The sequence below is a fragment of the Budorcas taxicolor genome, chromosome 24 (assembly GCF_023091745.1).
Source record: "Budorcas taxicolor isolate Tak-1 chromosome 24, Takin1.1, whole genome shotgun sequence".
NCBI lineage: Eukaryota > Metazoa > Chordata > Mammalia > Artiodactyla > Bovidae > Budorcas > Budorcas taxicolor.
The window spans coordinates 33,962,554-33,982,148 of record NC_068933.1 but is presented as its reverse complement, the minus strand read 5'-3'; the positions used below and the strand labels follow the sequence as shown (position 1 = coordinate 33,982,148).

Sequence of the window (19,595 nt, the reverse complement as noted above, 5' to 3'; positions counted from 1 at the left end):
TGGGCTACAGAACATGGGGTCGCAAAGAGTTGAACACGACTGAGTGACTTAAAATGAGATCTAAAATATAAAGTCCCTAGGTTTAAGTCTAGAACTTATTAGTACTTGTTAAGTCTTAATTATAATTTTGTCTTTTTGTGTGCATGCTGCATTATTTTAACATTTTTATATCCATTGAAATGTGGTAGTTTAGTCATTTTCACTGATGATTAAAAAATAAAATTTGCCTTTCAGTATGATTATATGGGTTCTGAAGTGACACTTGCATCTGAGAAGATTATCTATGTTTTCAGTCTAATCAACACTGTGAGTATTTATGTTTGATATTTAAATAAGAAGCATTCATGTAAATATAGTAGCATTGTTTGAATAACTAGCATGTGCACTTTTGAAAATGCTCATGTACTTACTTGGCTGCATTGGTTCTCAGTTGTGGCACGTGGGTTTGTCCCTTGTGCCTCGCTGGCTCAATAGTTGTCATGCATGGTCTTTGTTCCTCTGCGGCATGTGGGATCTTCCTGGACCAGAAATGGAATCCACGACCCCTGCAGGGAAAAGCAGATTCTTAACTACAGCCCACCAGTGAAGTCCAACATGTGCAACTTTATAAAATGTATACTCCCTGAAACTAACTTCTTCCACCAGTGAAATTCATATAAAAAAATATAGCTAATCAGAAAATTGGCATTGCATATAAATGTATAGTATTATATTTATGATTACTTATAGCCATATATCATGAATCTCCTATTTTTAGATGTATTCTCAGCTTCAAGTATCTGTTATATTAACTTCTCTGGAGATCTGGTCAGATCTAAATAAGATTTCAACTGATGGGGATGCACATGAAGTACTACAAAGATTTGTGTCCTGGAGAGAAAAAAACTTATTACAAAGCTCCCATGATTTGACATACTTATTAATGTAAGTAATTCATTTTCATTGGTATAAAGTTTATCAAACTATTTGTAAGTGAACTATTAAAATTCTACACAAAATTTATTATTTAGAATAACAAAGATAGCTCAAAAAATGACTATGTGAGTACTGTGTTGGCAGAATGAAAGCTATAAAAATCTGATGATGCCATTATCCTGAGTGGTCTGCTTACTTCTGAGTTTAAAGCGTTGGGACAACATAGGGCCTCTATTGTTTTAAAGAATTCTGCAGAGGTAAATAACCAAGACCAGCATTTTTACATTAAATAAAGCATACATTGGTTGACAGAATGCAACAAATCCATATAAATCTGCTTACATTAGAAAACATAAGTATGGTAATGTGATGATCTTATGGAATGTCTTTCCTGACCTAAGGTTGTAGCTATTTAGCTGCTTCCACTGTAACTTTCAAGAGTCTTTCTATATGCTGATTTGATTATTTTGGATGGAAAAAAACAAAAACATGATTCCAAAAGGCCTTAAGTAATATGGATATATCTATAAATCTCTGATGTCTCTGTGAAATTTAAGGTCAGGTGTGGAGGTTCAGGAGCAGCTTTAACTAAGGATTAACGTGTGTGTGGACATTTAATGCATCCCATCTCTGTTTTTCCTGATGACTGTGCTGCATACATTCTCTCTTTTGTCCTCCAATTCAACACTTTTTATGCCATCTGAGCTTTTCAGTTCAGTTCAGTTCAATCGCTCAGTCGTGTCTGACTCTTTGCAACCCCATGAATTGCAGCAGACCAGGCCTCCCTGTCCATCACCAACTCCTGGAGTTCACTCAAACTCACGTCCATCGAGTAGGTGATACCATCCAGCCATCTCATCCTCTGTCATCCCCTTCTCTTCCTGCCCCCAATCCCTCCCAGCATCACAATCTTTTCCAATGAGTTAACTCTTCGCATGAGGTGGCCAAAGTACTGGAGTTTCAGCTTTAGCATCAGTCCTTCCAAAGAACACCCAGGACTGATCTCCTTTTGAATGGACTGGTTGGATTTCCTTGCAGTCCAAGGGACTCTCCAGAGTCTTCTCCAACACCACAGTTCAAAAGCATCAATTCTTGAGCACTCATCTTTCTTCACAGTCCATCTCTCACATCCATACATGACCACTGGAAAAACAATAGCCTGACTAGATAGACCTTTGTTGACAAAGTAATGTCTCTGCTTTTCAATATTCTATCTAGGTCGGTCACAAGTTTTCTTCCAAGGAGTAAGCGTCTTTTAATTTCACAGCTGCAGTCACCATCTGCAGTGATTTTGGAGCCCCCCAAAATAAAGTCTGACACTGTTTCCACTGTTTCTCCATCTATTTCCCATGAAGTGATGGGACCAGATGCCATGATCTTAGTTTTCTGAATGTTGAGCTTTAAGCCAACTTTTTCACCCTCCTCTTTCACTTTCATCAAGAGGCTTTTTAGCTCCTCTTCACTTTCTGCCCTAAGGGTGGTGTCATCTGCATATCTGAGGTTACTGATATTTGTCCCAGCAATCTTGATTCCAGCTTGTGCTTCTTCCAGCCCAGAGTTTCTCAGGATGTACTCTGCATATAAGGTACATAAGCAGGTTAAATAAGCATTCTGTCAGATCATGAACTCCCTATTGCCAAATTCAGACTTAAATTGAAGAAAGTAGGGAAAACCACTAGACCATTCAGGTATGACCTAAATCAAATTCCTTATGATTATACAGTGGAAGTGAGAAATAGATTAAGGGACTAGATCTGAGGTTTTACTACATGCAAATTCATGGCAGTAATCTATCCTGACTTTTATGTCTTAGAACCTTGTCCATCCAGTGTTGACAGCAGTGGTGATTAATTTCTGGAAGGATGAGGCACTGCTGGATTTTAAGCTGTGCATCATACAATGTTAAAATTGACTTTTGAACTTTAATTTGGACACACCAGAGGAGACTACCCAACTACAAAATGATTGAGGCATTAGACATGATACACAATATTCATGTATTAAAGAAAGCAGCTTTATTGAGGAATCTAATTCTTAAACATCATTAAGTTATTGATAACTTAAAGTGCATTTATCCTCAAGGAAAATGTTATTATTCAGTTACAGGGACCATCCTAATTATGTAGGAGCAACATACCATGGAATGGCATGTGATCCAAAGTTTGCTGCAGGACTTGCTCTGGTATGTCCCTTCTGTTTAGTAATTATATCATTTTATTCCTTTCTCTTCAGTAATTATATCATGTTTTGAAAGTTAATATCTTCTTTAAGAACAAAAGTGTGTATAGTATATCTAACAACTTATTAAATTAATATTTTAATACAGTGCTTTATTTTTTACTTTTAACCTCACATTGTCATTTTTAAAATTTTTTTATGTTGGTAAAATACACATTGTGTGAAACTGACCATCTTAAGCATTATATGTTCACTGTGCAGTAGTGTTAAGTCTGTCTGCATTGTTGTGAAGTAGATGTATAGAATCTTTATCTTGCTTTAATGAAACTTCGTACACATTGGCCAACAAGGCCTCATTTTCCATACCTCCACCCCCTGGCAACCACGATTCTCCTCTCTGCTTCTGTGAGTATGATACATTTTAGGTCCCACATATAAGGTAGACCATACAATATTTGTTTTTCTGTGTCTGGCTTATTTCTCTTTGAATAATACATCCAGCTTCATCCATGTTTTTGAAAATGGTAGGATTTCATTCTTTTTATGGCTGAATAATATTTCATGTTACTCATATACATATATAAATCATATCATATTATCCATTTGTATACATAGACACTTTCTTTATGCATTCATATATTAGCGACCACTTAGTTTAGTTCCATATCTTGGTGATTGTGAATAATGCTACAATTAACATGAGAGATGGGAATGCAGATATCTCTGTGAGATAGTAGCTTCAGTTATTTTGGAGATATACCTAGAAGTGGGTTTGCTGGATCATATGGTATTTCTATTTTTAATATTATGAAGACTCATAATACTGAGGTCCAGAGTGGTTGCACCATTTTATAATCCCACCAGCATTTCACATTTCATATTTTACTCATCCCACCCTCATTAACAGCTGTTATTCTTTGTTGTTGGTAATTATTTTAAGGGGTATGCCGTGATATCACATTTTGGTTTTGACTGTAGCTTTACAATCACTAGTGATAATTGAGCCACCTTTTCATATCCTTTTTGGTGTTTTGTACATCATCTCTGGAGAAATAGATGTTTATTCAAGACCTTAGCCCATTTTTTACCTGCATTACTTGATTTTCTTGTTTAGTTAAAGCAGTTCTTCTTCTGAGTATCAACACCTTTGGATATCCTTCATCCAGTTCCCCTCCTCTCAAGCTCTGCCCCCCATATCCATAAATCTAATCCCTGTTTTTAGTTTGTTTGTTTTGAATTATAATTGACCTATATCCCTATGTTGACTTCCCTGGTGGCTCAGTTCGTAAAGAGTCTGCCTGCAACGTGGGAGACCTGGGTTTGATCCCTGGGTTGGGAAGATGCCCTGGAGAAGGAAATGGCAACCCACTCCAGTATTCTTGCCTGGAGAATTCCATGGACAGAGGAGCCTGGTGAGCTACAGTTCACGGGTTCACAAAGAGTCAGACATGACTAAGTGACTAACTTCACCCCATGTTAGTTTCTGTTATACAAAATATTAATTTAATATTTCTATACTATTCAAAATGATTATCACAATAAGTCTAGAAATGATATATCATTATACAAAGATTGTTTTTCAGTCACTCAGTCGTATCTGACTCTGCGAACCCATGGAACTGCAGCATGCCAGGCTTCCCTGTCCTTCACCATCCCCCAGAATTTGCTCAAACTCATTTCCATGGAATCAGTGATGCCATCCAACCATCTCATCTTCTTTTGTCCCCTTCTCCTCCTGCCTACTATCTTTCCCAGGGTCAGAGTCTTTTCTAATGAGTTGACTCTTTGCATCAGGTGGCCAAAGTGTCGGAACTTCAACTTCACACTCAGACCTACCAATGACCATTCAGAATTTATTTCCTTTAGGATTAACTGTTTTGACCTCCTCGCTGTACAAGGGACTTTCTTTTTTGTTTTACCATTTACCATTTATTTATTATTATTATTTTTTCTTACTTTACAATATTGTATTGGTTTTGCCATACATCAACATGAATCCACCACGGGTGTACACGTGTTCCCCATCCTGAACCCCCCTCCCACCTCCCTCCTCGTACCATCCCTCTGGTTCATCCCAGTGCACCAGACCCAAGCATCCTGTATCCTACATCGAACCTGGTGATTCGTTTCTTATATGATATTATACATGTTTCAATGCCATTTTCCCAAAGCATCCCACCTTCTCCATCTCCCACAGAATCCAAAAGACTGTTCTATACATCTGTCTCTTTTGCTGTCTCACAAACAGGGTTATCGTTACCATCTTTCTAAATTCCATATATATGCGTTAGTATACTGTATTGGTGTTTTTCTTTCTGGCTTACTTCACTCTGTATAATAGGCTCCAGTTTCATCTACCTCATCAGAACTGATTCAAATGTATTGTTTTTAATGGCTGAGTAATACTCCATTGTGTATATGTAGCACAGCTTTCTTATCCATTCATCTGCTGATGGACATCTAGGTTGTTTCCATGTCCTGGCTATTATAAACAGTGCTGCGATGAACATTAGGGTACATGTGTCTCCTTCTATTCTGGTTTCCTCAGTGTGTGTGCCCAGCAGAGGGATTGCTGGGTCATAAGGCAGTTCTATTTCCAGTTTTTTAAGGAATCTCCACACTGTTCTCCATAGTGGCTGTACTAGTTTGCATTCCCACCAACAGTGTAAGAGGGATCCCTTTTCTCCACACCCTCTCCAGCATTTATTGCTTGTAGATTTTTGGATCACAGCCATTCTGACTGGCGTGAAATGGTACCTCATTGTGGTTTTGATTTGCATTTCTCTGATAATGAGTGATGTTGAGCATCTTTTCATGTGTTTGTTAGCCATCTGTACGTCTTCTTTGGAGAAATGTCTATTTAGTTCTTTGGCCCATTTTTTGATTGGGTAGTTTATTTTACTGGAATTGAGCTGCAGGTGTTGCTTGTATGTTTTTGAGATTAGTTGTTTGTCAGTTGCTTCATTTGCTATTATCTTCTCCCATTCTGAAGGCTGTCTTTTCAGCTTGCTTATAGTTTCCTTTGTTGAGCAGAAGCTTTTAATTTTAATTAGGTCACATTTGTTTATTTTTGCTTTTATTTCCAGTATTCTGGGAGGTTAGTCATAGAGGATCCTGCTGTGATTTATGTCAGAGAATGTTTTGCCTATATTTTCCTCTAGGAGTTTTATAGTTTCTGGTGTTATGTTTAGATCTTTAATCCATTTTTAGTTTATTTTTGTGTATGGTATTAGAAAACGTTCTCGTTTCATTCTTTTACAAGTGGTTGACCAGTTTTCCCAGCACCACTTATTAAAGAGATTGTCTTTTCTCCATTGTATATTCTTGCCTCCTTTGTCAAAGATAAGGTGTCGATAGGTGCATGGATTTATCTCTGGGCTTTCTATTTTGTTCCATTGATCTATATTTCTGTCTTTGTGCCAGTACCATTCAACAGTCTTCTCCAACACCACAGCTCAAAAGCATCAGTTCTTTGGCATTCAGGCTCCTTTATGGTCCAACTCTCACATCCATACATGACTACTGGAAAAACCACAGTTTTGTCTATACAGACCTTTGTCAGCAAATTAATGTCTCTGCTTTTTAATATGCTGTCTTGGTTTGTCATAGCTTTTCTTCCAAGGAGCAAGTGTCTTTTAATTTCATGGCTGCAATCACCATCTGCTGTGATTTTGTAGCCCAAGAAAATAAAGCCTCTCACTGTTTCCATTGTTTCACCATCTATTTGCCTTGAAGTGATGGAACTGGATGCCATGATCTCAGTTTTTTGAATGTTCAGTTTTAAACCAACTTTTTTACTACTCTCCTCTTTGACTTTCATCAAAAGGTTCTTTAGTTCCTCTTCGATTTCTGCCATAAGCGTGGTGTCGTCTGCATCTCTGAGGTTATTGTTTCTTCTCCCAGCAATCTTGATTTCAGTTTGTGCTTCATCCAGCCCGACATTTCATGTGATGTACACTGCATATAAGTTAAATAAGCAGAGTGACAATATGCAGCCTTGACATATTCCTGTCCCAATTGTGAACGAGTGTTTTGTTCTGTATTCAGTTCTAACTGGAGGCAGGTAAGGTGGACTGGCATTCACATCTATTGAAGAATTTTCCACAGTTGGTGTGATCCACACAGTCAAAGGTTTTAGAATAGACAATGAAGCATAAGTAGAGGTTTTTCTGGAATATTGCTTTTTCTATGGTCTAATGGATGTTCATAATTTGATCTCTGGTTCTTCTGCCTTTCTAAATCGAGGTTGAACTTTTGGAAGTTCACAGTTCATGTACTGTTGAAGCCTGGCTTGGAAAATTTTGAGCATTACTTTGCTAGGGTGTGAGATGAGTTCACTTGTGTGGTAGTTTGAACATTCTTTGGCATTCCCCTTCTTTGGTATTGGAATGAAAACTGACCTTTTCCAGTTCTGTGGCCACTGCTGAGCTTTCCAAATTTGCTGGCATATTGAGTGTAGCACTTTCACAGCATCATCTTTTAGGATTTGAAATAACTCAACTGGAATCCATCACCTCCACTAGCATTGTTCATCATGATGCTTCCTAAGGCCCCCTTGACTTCGCATTCCAGGATGTCTGGCTCTAGGTGAGTGATCATACCATCGTGGTTATCTGTGTCATGATGATCTCTTTTGTATAGTTCTTCTATGTATTCTTGCTACCTCTTCTTAATATTTTCTGCTTCTGTGAGGTCCATACCATTTCTGTCCTTTATGGTGCCCATCTTTGCATGAAATGGTCCCTTAATATCTCTAATTTTCTTGATTGCAAGTATACTAAATAGGTATTGATTAGATTCCCCACACCTTGCATTTCATACCCATGACTCATTTATTTTGCAATTGGAAGTTGTATCTTTTCATCTTTTTCACCTATTTCTTTCCTTCCCCAGATGCCTCCATTCTGGAAGCCACCTGTTTCTTCTCTATATTTATAACTCTGTTTCTGTTTTATGCTTTTTCATTTGTTTTTGGATTCCACATATAAGAAAAATTATAAGGTATTTGTGTTTCTCTGTCTGACATATTGTGTGTGTGTGTGCTGAATTGTGTCCAGCTCTTTTCAACCCCATGGACAGTAGCCTGCCAGGCTCCTCTACCTATGGAATTTGCCAGGTAAGAATACTGGAGTGAGTTGCCATTTCTTTCTCCAGGGGATCTTTCCAACTGAGGGGTCTAACCTACATCACTTGTTTTCCCTGCATCAGCAGACATTTTCTTTACATGAGAAGCCCATTTGACATATTATACTTCGCCAAGGGACTCTCAAGAGTCTTCTCTAGAACCAAATTTGAAGGCATCAGTTCTTCAGCATTCACCCTTCTTTATGGTCCAACTCTTACATCCATACATGACTACTGGAAAAACCATAGCTTCGACTGTACAGACCTTTGTAGGCAAAGTGATGTCTCTGATTTTTAAGATGCTGTCCAGGTTTGTCATAGCTTTTCTTCCAAAGAACAAGCATCTTATAATGTTGTGACTGCGGTCACCATCTGGAGTGATTTTGGAGCCCCCCAAAATAAAATTTCTCACTGTTTATACTTTTTCCCCATCTATTTGCCATGAAGTGATGGGACAAGATGCCAAGATCTTAGTATTATTAATGTTGAGTTTTAAGAAAGTTTTTTCACTCTTCTCTTTCATCTTCATCAAGAAGTTCTTTAGTTCCTCTTCGTTTTCTGCTGTTAGAGTGGTATCATCTTCATATCTGAAATTGTTGATTTTTCTCCTGTCAACCCTGATTCCAGCTTGTGATTCATTGAACCTGACGTTTTGCATAATGAATTCTCCACAGAAATTAAAGAAACAGGGTGACTATATACAGCCTTGACATATTCATTTTGAATCTGTCTGTTGTTCCATGTTCAATTCTGATTCTGTTGCTTCTTGCCCTGCCATGGAATTCCTCAGAATTCCACAGCAAGAATACTGCAGCGGGTAGCCATTCTCTTATCCAGGGGATCGTCCTCACCCAGGGATTGATCCCAGGTCTGCTCCACTGCAGACAGATTCTTTACCATCTAAGCTACCAGCGAAGCCCTTGGTGGTCTTATTCCTACGTATTTCATTCTTTTCGATGTGATAATCCATGAAACTTCTTCTTAAATTTCTCTTTCTCATTTTCACTGCTAATGAATAGAAGTGCAACAAATTTATCCATATTAATTTTGTAGCCTGCAACTTTACCAAATTCATTGATGATTTCTAGTAGTTTTCTGAAACCATCCTTAGGATCCTACATGTACAATATCATGTCATCTGCAACCAGTGACAGTTTAACTTCTTCTTTTCCAGTTCAGATTCCCTTTACCTTATTTTCTTTTCTTATACCTGTAGTTAGGACTATCATGGCATCATGTCCCATGACTTCATGGCAAATAGATGGGGAAACGCTGGAAATAGTGTCATGCTTTATTTTGGGGGGCTCCAAAATCACTGCAGATGGTGATTGCAGCCATGAAATTAAAAGACACTTACTCCTTGGAAGGAAAGTTATGACCAACCTAGATAGCATATTCAAAAGCAGAGCCATTATTTTGCCAACTAAGGTCCGTCTAGTCAAGGTATGGTTTTTCCAGTGGTCATGTATGGATGTGAGAGTTGGACTGTGAAGAAAGCTGATTGCTGAAGAATTGATGCTTTTGAACTGTGGTGTTGGAGAAGACTCTTGAGAGTCTCTTGGACAGCAAGGAGATCCAGCCAGTCCATTCTGAAAGAGATCAGTCCTGGGTGTTATTTGGAAGGAATGATGCGAAAACTGAAACTCCAGTACTTTGGCCACCTCATGCGAAGAGCTGACTCACTGGAAAAGACTCTGATGCTGGGAGGGATTGGGGGCAGGAGGAAAAGGGGACAACAGAGGATGAGATGGCTGGATGGCATCACGGACTCGATGGACGTGAGTTTGAGTGAACTCCGGGAGATGGTGATGGACAGGGAGGCCTGGTGTGCTGCAATTCATGGGGTCACAAAGAGTCAGACATGACTGAGAGACAGAACTGAACTGAACTGAGGACTTCCAAAGCTATGTTGAATATATATGGTGAGAGTGGACATCCTTGTCTTTTTCCTGATCATAGAGGAAATGCTTTCAGCTTTTCACAATTAAGTATGATGTTAGCTGTAGGTTTGTCATATATGGTCATTATTATGTTGAGGTAAGTTCCCACTCTGCCCAGGTTCTGGAGAGCTGTTATCATAAATATTGCTAAATTTTGTCAAAAGGTTTTTTGCATTTATTGAGATTATCATTGGTCTTTATTCTTCAATTTGTTGATGTGATGTATCACATTGATTAATTTGTATATATTGAAAAATCCTTCCATCCCTTGGATGAATCCCACTTGATCATGGTGAATGATCTTTCTAATGTATTGTTGGATTTGAACTGATAGTATTTTGGAGGATTTTTGCATCTGTACTCATCAGCGATATTGGCCTGTAATTTTGTTTTTTTTGATATCTTTGTCTGGTATCAGGGTGATAAGGGCCTCATAGAATGAGTTTGGAAGTTTTCCTTCCTCTACAATTTTTGGAACTGTTTCAGAGGATAAGTGTTAACTTCTCTAAATGTTTGATAGAATTCATCTGTGAAGCCATCAGGTCATGTACTTTTGTTTGTTGGAAGTTTTTAATCGTAGTTTCAATTTCAGTGCTTGTGATTCATCTGTTCATATTTTCTGTTGCTTCCTGGTTCAGTCTTGGGAAACTGTATCTAAGAATTTGTCATTTCATCCATGTTTTCCATTTATGATCCTTTGTATTCCTGTGGAGTCAGTTGTATCTTCCCTTTTTTCATTTTTAATTGTATTGTTTTGAGTCCTCTCACTTTTTTTCCTGATGTGTCTGGTTTAAGATTTTTCAATTTAGTTTTATCTTTTCAAATCAGCAGCTTTTAGTTTCATTGATATTCACAGTTGTTTTCTTTGTCTATATCTCATTTATTTCTGCTGTTATCTTCATGATTCTCTTCCTTCTACTAAATTTAGGTTCCATTTCTTCTTATCTATTTGTTTTAGGTTTAAGCTTACATTGTTTTATCTTATTTTTTGAGGTAGAATTTCTATAAACTTCCCTGTCAGAACTGCTTGTAACTGATCCCATAGGTTTTGGACCATTGTGCTTTCATTTTCATTTGTCCCTAGGTAATTTTTTATTTTGTCTTTGATTTTTTTAGTGATCCATTGGTTATTTAGTAGCGTATTCTTTAGCTGTCACATGTTGCTGTTTTTTAAAATAGATTTTTATTGTAGCTTACTTCTAATCTCATAGCATTGTGATCAGAAAAGATGCTTGATGTGACATCAGTTTTTTTATATTTACCAAAGCTCACCTTATGGCCCAGCATGTGGTTGTTCCTGGAAGATGTTCCCTGTGCACTTGGGAGGAATGTGTAGTCTGTTGCTTTTGGATGGGATGTTCTAGAAATATCAGTTAAGTCCTACTGATCTAATGTGTATTGGAATTGAAAGCCTTTGTTTCCTTATTAGTTTGCTATAGGCGTTATCTGTCCCCTGAGGAAAGAAGGGTGTAAAAGCCCCCCACAATTATTGTGTTACAGTCAGTTTCTTCCTTTATGGTTGTTTTTATTTGCCTTACATGTTCAGGTGCTCCTAAGTTGGCTGGGTACATATTTATAATTGTTATATCTTTTTTTGGAATCGAACCCTTGATTATTGTATAAGGTCCTTCTTTGTCTCTTATAACAGTCTTGATTTTAAAGTCTATTTTTCTGAAAATATCATTCCTTCCCCAGCTTTTTTTTAATTTCTATTTGTGTGGAATGCCATTCCCTTACTTTCAGTCTATAAGTTTCCCTAGCTCTGACAAGGGTCTCCTGTAGATAGCATATATACAAGTCTTATTTTTGTATCCACTCAGGCAATCTTTGTCTTTTGGTTGATGCATTTGATCCATTTACATTTAAGGTAATTATCAACATGTATTATCCTATTACCATTTGGGCTTATCTTTTCTAGATCTTTTCCTTCCCTTGTGTTTCCTGCCTAGAGAAGTTCCTTTAGCATTTATTGTAAAGCTGGTTTTGTGGTGCTGAATTATCTTATGTTTTCCTTGGCTGTAAACCTTTTGATTTCTCCATCGAATCTGAACCTAGAGTCTTGCTAGGTAGAGGATTCTTGGTTGTAGTTTTTTTCCTCTTCATCACTTTAAATATACTTTTCCATTGACTTTTGGCTTGTAGAGTTTCTGTTCAGAAATCAGCTGATAACCTTAAGGGAGTTAGCTTGTTTGTTATTTGTCACTTTCCATAGTTGCTTTTAATATATTATCTTTGTTAGTTTGATTATTATGTGTCTCAGTGTATTCCTCTTTGGGTTTATCCTGCCTGGGGTTCTCTTTGCTTCTTTGACTTGGTTAACTGTTTCCTTTCCTATGTTAGGAAAATTTTCAGCTACTATCTCTTCAAATGTTTTCTTAGGTAGCTTTTTCTTTTCTCCTTCTGTGATCCCTGTAACATGATGTTGGTGCATTTGATGTTGCCCCCAGAGGACTCTTTAGGCTGTCTGCATTTCTGTTCATTGTTTCTTTCTATGTTCTGATTTACATCACGGATTTCCACCATTTTGTCTTCCAGAGCCCTAATCCGATCTTCTGTCTCAGTTAATTCTGCTGTTGATTGCTTCTATGGTATTGTTCATCTTTGTTTATTCTTTAGTTCTTCTAGGTAGGTCTTTGGTAAACATTTCTTGCATATTCTTCATTCTTTTTTCTGAGATCTTGAGTCATCTTCAATATAGTTGTCCTGAATTCTTTTTCTGGAAGGTTATCTATCTCTACTTCATTTAGTTGTTTTTCTGGGATTTCATCTTTTCCTTCATCTGGAGATGTAATCCTCAGCATTTTCATTTTGATTCTTTCTGTGATTGTGACTTTTCTTCTGGAAGCTGTGGGATTGCAGTTCTACTTTCTTCTTCTGTCTGCCTTCAGGTTGTTGAGGAAGGAACTGATGGGAGGAACTGGTGGTGTGAAAAACTGAGTCTTGCTCTGATGGGTAGGGCCTGCTTGGTTACACTTGATCCTGTTGTCTTCTGATGGATGAGCCTGTGCTCCCTCTTTGCTAGTTGTTTGGCCTGAGGTGATGTAGGCCAGGAACCTACAGGCTCTATGGTAGGGCAAATGGTGACCTCCAAGAAGACTCTTGCCAAGGGGCACCTCCTAGAACTGCTGCTTCAAATGTCCCTGTCCCAGCAATGAGCCACTGCCGACCCATATCTCAGCAAAAACTTTCCAAACCTAGCTGATAGGTCTGATTCAGTCACCTATGTGGTCACTGCTCCTCTCCCCTGGGTCTTGTTGCACACAAGGTTTTGTTTGTGCCCTGCAAGAATAGAGTCTCTGTTTGCCCCAGTCCTGTGCAAGTCCTGCAGTCAAATCCTGCTCTCCTTCAAAGTCGGATTTCTTGGGGATTCTTAGTCACTTGGCTAGATCCCTGGGTTGTGAAGCTTGACAGAACTAGGTTCACAAGGGGCTCAGAACCTTCACAGCAATGGGAGAACTTCTTTGGTATTGTTGCTCTCCAGTTTGTGGGTCACCAAGCATCAGCTGGATATGGGATTTCATTTTGTCATGATTGAGCTCTTCCTAACATCTTGTTTGAAAAATCAAAACAAACAAAACACAACAATCAACAAGAGAAAACTCCTTTGTCTCTGGACATGGAGTATCCATTTTTGTTGGTTCCATCATCCTCCTGTTGATGTTTGTTCAACAGCTAGTTGTGATTTTCTTTGTAGGGTCCCTTTGGATTTTCCTAGTTTGAGTTCCTTAAGCTTCTTAAATCTGCATGTGCTCAGATTCGTAACATTTGTGACACTGATTTCCTTGAATAATCTCTCTTTCCCTTTCTCTCTTTCTTTCTGAGACACCCATAGTGCATATGGTGGTTATTTGGTCACAGTCTTCTTTTCTACATTTTGTTTTTGTTTTTCACTTCTGTGAAAAAAATTGTTTCAAATGACTTGTCTTCATTTCTGATTGCTTCCTTTGCCTGACAAAGTGTCCTTTTAATTATCCTCAGTAAATTTTTAAGTTTATTGTTTGAGTTGATATGTAACCAGGATTATTTTTTTAATATTTTATTACTCTATCAATATTTATTTCTGATATTTTCAGATACTTCAGTTCAGTTCAGTTTGGTCACTCAGTCGTGTCCGACTCTTTGTGACCCCATGAATCGCAGCACGAGAGGCCTCCCTGTCCATCACCAACTCCCAGAGTTCACTCAGACTCACGCCATCGAGTCGGTGATGCCATCCAGCCATCTCATGCTCTGTCGTCCCCTTCTCCTCCTGCCCCCAATCCCTCCCAGCATCAGAGTCTTTTCCAGTGAGTCAACTCTTCACGTAAGGTGGCCAAAGTACTGGAGTTTCAGCTTTAGCATCATTCCTTCCAAAGAAATCCCAGGGCTGATCTCCTTCAGAATGGACTGGTTGGATCTCCTTGCAGTCCAAGGGACTCTCAAGAGTCTTCTCCAACACCACAGTTCAAAAGCATCAGTTCTACGGTGCTCAGTGTTCTTCACAGTCCAACTCTCACATCCATACATGACCACTGGAAAAACCATAGCTTTGACTATACGGACCTTTGTTGGCAAAGTAATGGCTCTGCTTTTCAATATGCTATCTAGGTTGGTCATAACTTTACTTCCAAGGAGTAAACCTCTTTAATTTCATTGTAATTTCATCACCATCTGCAGTGATTTTGGAGCCCAAAAAATAAAATCTGACACTGTTTCCACTGTTTCCCCAACTATTTCCCATGAACTGATGGGACCAGATGCCATGATCTTCATTTTCTGAATGTTGAGCTTTAAGCCAACTTTTTCACCCTCCTCTTTCACTATCATCAAGAGGCTTTTTGGTTCCTCTTCACTTTCTGCCATAAGGGTGGTGTTATCTGCTTATCTGAGCTTATTGATATTTCTCCCAGCAATCTTGATTCCAGCTTGTGCTTCTTCCAGCCCAGTGTTTCTCATGATGTACTCTGCATATAAGTTAAATGAGCAGGGTGACAGTATACAGCCTTGATGCACCTCTGAGACTTGATCACGCCTTGGCATTGCTGGGGGCCAGTGTGAGGAACTCCGCCATTGGCACACTCCTTTTCCTATTTGGAACCAGTCTGTTGTTCCATATCCAGTTCTAACTGTTGCTTCCTGACCTGCATACAGGTTTCTCAACAGGCAGGTCAGGCGGTCTGGTATTCCCATCTCTTTCAGAACTTTCCACAGTTTATTGTGATCCATACAGTCAACGGCTTTGGCATAGTCAAAAGAACAGAAATAGATGCTTTTCTGGAACTCTTTCGCTTTTTTGATGATTCAGCAGATGTTGGCAATTTGATTGTTGGTTCCTCTGCCTTTCTAAAACCAGCTTGAATATCTGGAAGTTCACGGTTCACATATTGCTGAAGCCTGGCTTGGAGAATTTTGAGCATTACTTTACTAGCATGTGAGCTGAGTGCAATTGTGCGGTAGTTGGAGCATTCTTTGGCATTGCCTTTTTTTGGGATTGGTATGAAAATGGACCTTTTCCAGTCCTGTGGCCACTGCTGAGTTTTCCAAATTTGCTGGCATATTGAGTGCAGCACTTTCACAGCATCATCTTTCAGGATTTGAAATAGCTCTACTGGAATTCCATCACTCCACTAGCTTTGTTCACAGTGATTCTTTCTAAGGCCCATTGACTTCACATTCCAGGATGTCTGGCTCTAGGTGAGCGATCACACCATCGTGATTATCTTGGTCGAGAAGATCTTTTTTGTACAGTTCTTCTGTGTATTCTTGCCATCTCTTCTTAATATCTTCTGCTTCTGTAAGGTCCATACCATTTCTGTCCTTTATCGAGCCCATCTTTGCATGAAATGTTCCCTTGGTATCTCTAATTTTCTTGAAGAGATCTCTAGTCTTTCCCATTCTGTTGTTTTCCTCTATTTCTTTGCATTGATTGCTGAGGAAGGCTTTCTTATCTCTTCCTGCTGTTCTTGGGAACTCTGCATTCAGATGCTTATATCTTTCCTTTTCTCCTTGCTTTTCACTTCTCTTCTTTTCACAGCCATTTGTAAGGCCTTCTCAGACAGCCATTTTGCTTTTTTGCATTTCTTTCCCATGGGTATGGTCTTGATCCCTGTCTCCTGTACAATGTCACGAACTTCATTCCATAGTTCATCAGGCACTCTATCTATCAGATCTAGTCCTTTAAATCTATTTCTCACTTCTACTGTATAATCGTAAGGAATTTGATTTAGGTCATACCTGAATGGTCTAGTGGTTTTCCCTACTTTCTTCAATTTAAGTTTAAAGTTGGCAATAAACAGCTCATGATGTGAGCCACAGTCAGCTCCCTTTCTTGTTTTTGCTGACTGTATAGAGCTTCTCCATCTTTGGCTACAAAGAAAATAATTAATCTGATTTCGGTGTTGACCATCTGGTGATGTCCATGTGTAGAGTCTTCTCTTGTGTTGTTGGAAGATGGTGTTTGCTATGACCAGTGTGTTCTTTTGGCAAATCTCTATTAGCCTTTGCCCTGCTTCATTCTGCATTCCAAGGCCAAATTTGCCTGTTACTCCAGGTGTTTCTTGACTTCCTACTTTTGCATTCCAGTCCCCTATAATGAAAGGGTCATCTTTTTTGGGTGTTAGTTGTAAAAGATCTTGTAAGTCTTCATAGAACCATTCAACTTCAGCTTCTTCAGCTTTATTGGTTGGGGCATAGACTTTGATAACTGTGATATTGGATGGTTTGCCTTGTAAATGAACAGAGATCATTCTGTCGTTTTTGAGATTGCATCCAAGTACTGCATTTCAGACTCTTTTGTTGACCATGATGGCTACTCCATTTCGTCTAAGGGATTCCTGCCTACAGTGGTTGATATAATGGTTTTAAGATACTTCAGATACTTAAGGATAGGTAATTATGTAAAGCCAATTAAGTTAGTTGATTCTATCATTACACTAAAATGGAAAATTATTTTATTATATCAATAGATGCAGAAAATGCATTTGGCAATTTTAAGACCTTTTATGATTAAACTCACCAAAATTGTAAGAGCAGCACACTAGAACTTCACAAAGATCATTTAGAAAAAAATAGAATGTACATTAAATTTAATGTTTAGAGATGAAGTGCTTCCCACTAAGATTTGGAACAAGGCAAGAATTTAACTTGCTGTTCTTATTCAGTTTTGTGCCCATGTGCAAAACTGATGATACCAAATATTGTGAGGACTTATAGCAATAGGAACTGTCATTCATGTTGATGAATTAGAGTTTAGACAGTTTGGTGATCTCTTATAAAATTCACATTGCCTTACTTCATGATCCAGTAGTTATCCGCTATACCATGTAGAAAATTTCACTGAAAACTTGTATCCATAGAAAGTTGGGCCTGATTGCATATAGCAACTCTATTTATAATAGCCAGAAATTAAAAGCACACAACATGTTCTTTAATACATGAGTGGATAAAGAAACAAGTTGAGACACAAAGAGAAATTTTATTCAGTATTCAAAAAATTAGTCCTCAAGCAATATAAAGACATGGAGGAATTTTCAATGCATAGTGGTTAGTAAAAGAAGCCAGTTTGAAAAGTCTACACACTGTATCATTTCAAATCTATTACACTCTGGAAAAGGCAAAACTATGGAGATAGTTAAAAACATCATTGATTACCAACCAGGGCTTTGTGTGTTGCTTTCATCACTACTCAAGTTTTATTTTTTAATGCTAGTATTTTTCCTTTAGGAAAACATTGATTTTATCCTACAACTATTTCTGACATTAAAACTGACTGTCAATTAAACTCTTAAGAATCTGTGTATTTTCAAAGTGTTTAAATAAAAGTGTTGTAGTTACTGAAACAATGATGAATCTTCTCAGAATATTTTTTCAGTTTATTATAATTAAATCAGTAACATGTAATTAAAACATATATTATTAATAGTATTGTTTATATATGAATGCCATTTGTATTGAGAGTACTATTATCCTAAAAGAATAACAAAATCTAACTTTGCCAATGTTCTTAAGAAAATAATGAGCTTTATATAAAAGTTTATTAAATTAGTATTTGCATTTAGATAATATAGCCACAATTACATGAAAAAAACAGGGATTGAAACAAATAACTTGAACAACCATTCTATTTTTTATTTCATTTAGTATTCAAAGATGATAACTTTAGAGGCATTTTCAGTTCTTTTTGCGCAATTACTTGGAATTATGCTGGGATTAAAGTATAATAATAACATCTATGAATGTTCCTGTCCAGGAATTGCATGCATAATGAATCCTGAAGCAATGTAAGTTGTGACTTTTATCAAAACTTTGTCTTCTTTGGGGAGATATTTATAGCATTTCTTGATGTACGATATCTTTGATATAACATAGATAAAAGCACTTTTACTAAATACCTATGAATTATTTTAACATTTATTAAAAGGAATGAGTATTTGATATTGTAGAAAATGCGCTTCTTGTTTCTATGTTCAGCGCTGTATGTAGTATCAAGTCATTGATGATGAGTTCTTGTGAAGCACTGGAATCTTGATGTGAGATTTATTCATCCTATCAAAAAAAATTTTAGCATGTACAGTTACAAGAATTGTGTTAGTCTATCATGTGAATGATTAACAAGATAGAAAAGTGTTATATATTTTATATTAGTCTATCAGGGACAGAATTTTAAAGTCAACATGAGAATCAGCAAAATTTAAATGATTTACATTAAGTGCCTAGAGAAAATAAATAGGGAATACATGGAGAAGAGAAACTTTATGATAAAAAAGGAGGGTCTAGGAATCTTTGTTGGAGAAGGCAATGGCACCCGACTCCAGTACTCTTGCCTGGAAAATCCCAGGCGGAGGAGCCTGGTAGGCTACAGTCCATGAGGTCGCTAAGAGTCGGACACGACTGAGCGACTTCACTTTCACTTTTCACTTTCATGCATTGGAGAAGGAAATGTCAACCCACTCCAGTGTTCTTGCCTGGAGAATCCCAGGGACGGGGGAGCCTGTTGGGCTGCCGTCTATGGGGTTGCAGAGCCAGACACGACTGAAGCGATTTAGCAGCAGCAGCAACAGGAAGCTTTCTATGAGACAAACTCATGTTGGAACCTGAAAGAGAAGAAAGAAGTCTGGTCACATGAAGAACTTGTGGAAAACTTTTCAGGGAAAGACAGTGAAGTGATACATGGATATGAAGAAATGTTTAAAACTCAAAAGACTGGAAAGGATAAAACAAACCAAAAGAAATGACTGAAATTATATGGAAGAATATTAAAAGCATAGAATATTTTTTTAAAGATGGTAAAATACAATCAGGTTAAAGAATCATGATTCAGAGAAAGAGGTCCAGGAAGGACTAGAAAATGTAGGAAAGGAGCTAAGCAAGCAATCATGATGCAGAAATTGGGATTTTATGATAAATGTAACAAAATACATTTTAATAGATTTATGCGGCATGGATAATAAAATATGTTTT

General features: G+C 37.8%; 1 protein-coding gene across 1 annotated transcript in view; it reads left to right on the top strand.

Moving 5' to 3' along the window:
- LOC128068267 (A disintegrin and metallopeptidase domain 3-like) overlaps positions 1-19,595 on the top strand; it is a 128,281-nt gene that overhangs the window by 43,894 nt on the left and 64,792 nt on the right. Inside the window, exons 8-11 of the mRNA XM_052661391.1 lie at positions 235-306; positions 758-924; positions 3,016-3,097; positions 18,276-18,415. Of these exons, the coding sequence (XP_052517351.1) occupies positions 235-306; positions 758-924; positions 3,016-3,097; positions 18,276-18,415 (461 nt within the window). The remainder of the gene's footprint in view (positions 1-234; positions 307-757; positions 925-3,015; positions 3,098-18,275; positions 18,416-19,595) is intronic.